General features: G+C 29.6%; 1 protein-coding gene across 1 annotated transcript; it reads left to right on the top strand.

The window, feature by feature from the left end:
* Positions 1 to 3,462: 3,462 nt before the first annotated feature.
* On the top strand, positions 3,463 to 4,269 carry LOC119688597. Its single transcript, XM_038103270.1, has 2 exons — positions 3,463 to 3,843; positions 3,919 to 4,269. Exons 1-2 carry the CDS (start codon positions 3,463 to 3,465, stop codon positions 4,267 to 4,269), a joined length of 732 nt encoding a protein of 243 aa, XP_037959198.1.
* The last annotated feature ends 1,520 nt before the right edge of the window (positions 4,270 to 5,789 follow it).

Below are 5,789 nucleotides of genomic sequence, written 5' to 3'. Positions count from 1 at the left end.
ATGTGCCTAGTATGTAATTTAACCCGGTGGTACCTTTTGCCAATATACGATTCCAGTAGTTCACAGTATTGCTGTGGCAGAATAGTGTTTAGCTTATATACAAGGACAGAATGCCAGACGCCGTCAAAAGCCGTTGAGATATCAAGAAACACATCTGAACAAGTGTCCTTGCTTTCTAAGGCCTTTTCGATTTCGTGCGTAACTCTATTCATTTGCTTGATCGTTGCGTGTTTTTTACGAAATCTAAACTGATGATATGGAATAAAATTTCTTTGCAAACTATTTTTTTCAAGTCTTTTACAAATGAGCTTTTCAAATAATTTTTCTATGGATGGCAAGAGCGAGAGTGGTCTATACGAAGCTTGAGAATGTTTATCCTTGTCTGGTTTCAGAACCATCACCACTTCGGTAACTGTCCAATAACTTGGGACATGATTTGATTTTATTCCCGCTTGAAATAATTGTACAAACCTTTTGGAGGTAGCTTTTTCAACAATTCACTTTCGCTTCTTGATTTCTCCACCAACTTCTTTGTTTTTTATCAGCAAAATAGCTTCATTACCTGGATTGTTATTTGGCTCTATGTGCTGGATTTCGAGTGCCTATACAATAACGTTTTTTTGCCCAAATAAAAAAGGAAGAAATATGGGAATTGAGTCTGTGATATTTTTTCCTATCTTTCCAGAGAAAATAATTAGTTTTACTATCATATGTCAAGGTTGTAATATATTTCCCATCAGTTTCATTTTCACGGTTTTAGATTTCTTATCTCAATTTTTGAGGGTCCTATTAAGGTTTCTTTTATCTTGCATTAAACGTGATTTGCGAAGTTTTCTGTTATTACAGGATAGGTTTAAAATTTCGGTTGGATATATCTTATCAAATTGCTTACTATTCTGCTGAACTGCGCAACATCTATTTTTAAATCAAGCTAGTAAAGCTATGCGTTTTGCTCTCTAGGTCATCAATGTTTATTTGGTTCTTAAAATAATTCCAATCTGTTGGACGGTACATTAATGTTGGTTTGGGTTGCGTATATAGAATGTTATATAGAATGGGTTTTATTTAAAATGAAAATGACATCTTTAATTTGTTTGTATCAGTTGGCCAGTACTATAATATAAGTATCAGTTGGTGGACTATAAATGGACGTTATTAGGATTTTGGAACCACTCTTTTGGAACTCATCAGTTGAGAGTTTATTTTCTTGATAATGCTTAATGCTTGTATGTGGTATGGATCTTTTGATATTATTTGATTGAACTGGGGCAGGAGCTTTATTTGTTTTTTGGTCTCTTAGTTTTCGTAGCTCCTTTGTTACAACACAACCGATATGACGCTGGATGTTACTCACTATAGTTGACATTTTGGGTGACTATCATCAGGTTTTTCACAATTTATAGTTTCATGCTTTCCTGTACATTTCACAGATCTATGTTGCTTTTGACAGTAGTTTCTGGTATGGTTAAAGGATAGGCATTTGATGCACTGTGGAATAAGTTTTGAAGGTTTTATTGCTTCTATAGTTACAATCGTGTTAAGATCTCTTTAATTTCATTAATTTTATTCGTATCTTCAGTAGACTTAAATGTTAAGAAGAACATGTCCAGAGATTTCTTGGTTTTAAATTGTAGTCAAGAGTAATGTTGATGATTTATTTTTGCTTTTTTGTGACATTATTTTTTTTGTATCGTTGTAGTTGTCGGAAATGTTTACCATAATTGGTGGTAGTCGTAACTTGATTGATGGCTTTACCGTTTCATTAGATTACTTTTGTGTCATCTTCTTAAGAGTTCGTGACACAATTGGAGATTTGGTGGTTTTACGCTTTTTAGAAGCTCTTTTGTGTTTTTTTTTTAACGATCTAGTCGGTTTCTCCAGGAAGCTCTGAATGTTGACTACAAATGTTAGAAAACAAAAAATGCATATACAAGAGCTGCGTTTCAACCAATTTTACTAGCAAAACAATAACAATGGGGTGAACCCCAATTGATCAGGTTCATATTCTGGTTCAATGTGGAAAGTATGTAGAAAATAAAAGTGGAATATATTTTAATGAAAATGTCGTTGGTAATGCGATTTTAACATATGATACGGTGCAATAAAAAATATAAACAAAACTACATTACTATTTATTTATTATTTGTTTTATTTATTTATTTGTTTATTATGTCATTATTATATATTTCTTTGTTTGATGTAATGTTTTAATTATTACACTAATTAAAATAATTACTTTAATAATTCATGTTTAATTATTATTGAAAATATTGTTTGATTATTTATTAAAATCAAATAATTTGAAATTAATATATGAAAATTAAGTTGAGTTCTTTTGTTTAATTAGAACAGAAGAACACGTAATTTACTTGTTAAATATGCTTTATTCTTCACAATTCTTTACAACTCATTTGAAAATGAATCAATATGAAATTATTCGATGTTAACCATGAGTCGTTATGACACCAGTTTCAATTATGCGATATATAATTGAAACTGGTGTCATAACGACTCATGGTTAACATCGAATAATTTCATACTATGGTAAATTCCATATGTCATCCACTTTACGATATTGAGGATTTATTATGTATTCCTCGTGGATATACTCATTCTGAATGAATTCATTATGAACTTAACATTCTGTGTACAACATATATTATGCAATATGTATGCACGCATAATAAAATTTGTTATTTATGGTGTTCTTTGTAGTTCCATAAAATATAACAATCGACGAAACCTTGTTTTCATATGATCAAGTGTGTTTTCTATGACAATCCTTGCCTTCTAATGCATTACATGCAAATCGGCAGATGTGAAGAATCTCCTAAAGGAGAAGAACAGCTGGGGAATTTCTTTGGTGATGCTGTACTATACAGTTGCGATCTACATAAAACTCGGCTGTCGTGTAAGGAACCAGGCTCTCCAATATGCACGTCTATGAAAAGGCAATTTGCCTGCAAGATTAAGCCAAAATAATGCTTCCTATTGAAATAAGCTTCCTTGCCATAGTGTGAAGCACTTATTCTAAAATGTCTACTGTCTTTGCAACCAATCACGAACGGAAATATTTTCGGGGCTTCCACTTTTGCCATATAATTCTTTTGGCGCCAAAATTATTCACACAAATCAAAACAAAACATCAAAACGAATCCAAACAGCTGACATGATTGTTGCTTTGCCAATTACTTTGACATGTGATAAGTATCGTTTCAGCAAAGAAGATCCAGATCATTGTTGGCTAAAACGCAGCTAATGGTATTTGTCTCTATCGTGCTGATTCTATCTGCTGTTCATATATAAAAATAGTAGGCACAAAAATTCTTTTATCGAAAACATAAAACATTCAAACTATATTAAATGCTTAAATATGACATTTCCTTATTTGAGTTTTTAAATTAAAAATTTATTTCGACTTTCTTTACAATCCACAGGAAGACGAAAACACACCTTTTGATGATGGCAATGATATCACTTGACACCTTGGAACCAATAAACTCACTAGAATTAGAACCAAGTAACTCACTAGAATCCAATGAACAACGTAATATGTTTTTATCAAATTTTGGTTTAATATCTGACGAAGCATTAACATTAAACAAAGTTAAGCAACATGACAGTCCTGCAAGAGATGATTTCATGATACTGCACAAAACAATGCATTTACGAAGACGTAAACGGGCCGTTCAACCCCTAGCACGATGCCCAACAATTCCATTAACATCACCTGCTGGTGAACTGTTAATACGTGCTACAGAAGCGAACGTTACAACAGATTATATCACTAAACGTCTCGTTCATTTGGATCGATTTTGTCAAGCACCATTGTTATTGAAAGGTGTACAAAGGCCAAAATATTTTGATAAAAAGTATGTCCAAAAAAAAAATATTCGAATAACTTACAAAAAACAACAGGATCCAACAGGATGGTATCATATATATAAATATCCACGACGTCAGCATTTACAACGTCACCGTAAAGAGGATCTTGATTTCTTCAATGGGGAACTCATTAAACAGTGTCGACCACTCAAAGTACGAATCAAGAAACTTAATTATCAGGAAGTTAAACAAACAAATAAGTCACCTATGGATAGTGGTTCAAAACTGAATATTAAAAAAATCCTCAAAAATAGTCATAATGCAAAATGCGAGAAATCAGCAGCCAACCAAATACTTGTTGATACAATTGATTTATGTTCATCTGATGAGGACGAAGGCGGCGCAAAACCAAATTCGCATTCAAATAAAGCAATAAAGCAATAAAGCACCTATAGCTACGGCACTGCGTACAACCCAAACACCAAACAACTGTTTTACCGAGACCTCTAGGACCATCTATTTAATGATTTTCGAATAATATGATGAACAACACCTTTAACATCCTTTGTTCCTGTGATGAATAATTTTTTGTCATCGAATATAGAAGGCGCAAATTTCCATAATTATAATCAGGAAAATCGTATGCAAAAACCAACAGGTACCAAACATCATAGGAAGTAAGTAATAATATATATACTGGTTTCAATATTGAACTCTATTTTTAATTCCTATTATTAACTAGAAAAACACACACTTTATTGACGAAATGGAAAAATTTTATATTCCTTTAGGCTTAGTTTTTCATGACATTTTTTTTGCTTATATTTGATAAATTTAAAAATATGTTTATATGTTTTTTGCTAATAATTTGAATTAAAATGTGAAATTATAGTTTTATTATATTTACAATTAATACTAATTCATATTTGGCATATGATTAAACCCATTTAACTATTTTTGCAAATGATAATTTATTAAGTTTCTGTAACTCAGTGCTTGTATTGAAATAAACTATATATTAAAGTACTTAAAAAGTTAAAATATTTTCAATAATTATTTAAATCAAGAATATGATTTTATTAAATAAGATTTTTAATCTAAAACTTTGAAATATTTTGTATATATATTTATTTGTATTTCTTTGAATAATTTAAAATTTTTTTGCTTTGACTATGTTGTAAGTCCATTTCAGATTAAGGTATTGTCGTCACATATTTCATATATAGTAATCATTTCATAATATTTTATATTTTAAATTTAATATTTGTTTTATAAATATTACATTAACTGATAAAAAACGACTTTGGAAATTTTTGTGACATTGTCCAAATGCAATCTGTACTACAAAAACCAATTTGAACATTTTTCTGACATGTTTCATTGTTTCTTAAAGTTGTTACTTATAAATTATTTATTATTTTAACATATTTTTTTCAAAAATTGTTTAACAATTCTTTATATAAATAAAATAAGCAATAAAATTTTGAATTCATTTATCGACCTGTTTTTTTATAATGGTTTTTATATATTTCTTTATCAATGTTTGTTTAATATGTTTTAATATATCATATATATCGACTCTCTCCTTGATCTCCTTCAACATAAATTAATATTAATAAAACTATATTTACCATACATCATCATCTTTATTTTATTGTCTATATTCCTACAAACATTGAATTATTCAACAAAAAGTGACCTATAGTCTGATAAAAAAATATATAAAAACCATTATTATAAAATAAAGATGTATGCATTATTTTTAATATAATTTTTTTGAATACTTTGATTCCAGCAATATTTTTATTTTCTTTTCATAATTTTTAACTGTGAAATATTTGATTTAAACATATGTAGTCGTAATATGGCGAAAAATTTTTAGGAGTAATTATTTATAATGACACACGAATATAATAACATAATGTATAAGCACATACATATATAAACATCATTAGTTAGACCTG

This window comes from Teleopsis dalmanni, chromosome X (assembly GCF_002237135.1).
Source record: "Teleopsis dalmanni isolate 2A chromosome X, ASM223713v2, whole genome shotgun sequence".
Lineage (NCBI taxonomy): Eukaryota > Metazoa > Arthropoda > Insecta > Diptera > Diopsidae > Teleopsis > Teleopsis dalmanni.
This window is presented reverse-complemented; position numbering and strand designations above follow the sequence as displayed.

Bases quoted from the DNA above. Each gene is read 5' to 3' on its own strand.
- LOC119688597 (XM_038103270.1), top strand. From the start codon at position 3,463: ATGGCAATGATATCACTTGACACCTTGGAACCAATAAACTCACTAGAA. The intron at 3,844-3,918 runs GTACAAAGGCCA...AAAAAACAACAG, and splicing joins CACCATTGTTATTGAAAGGT to GATCCAACAGGATGGTATCA.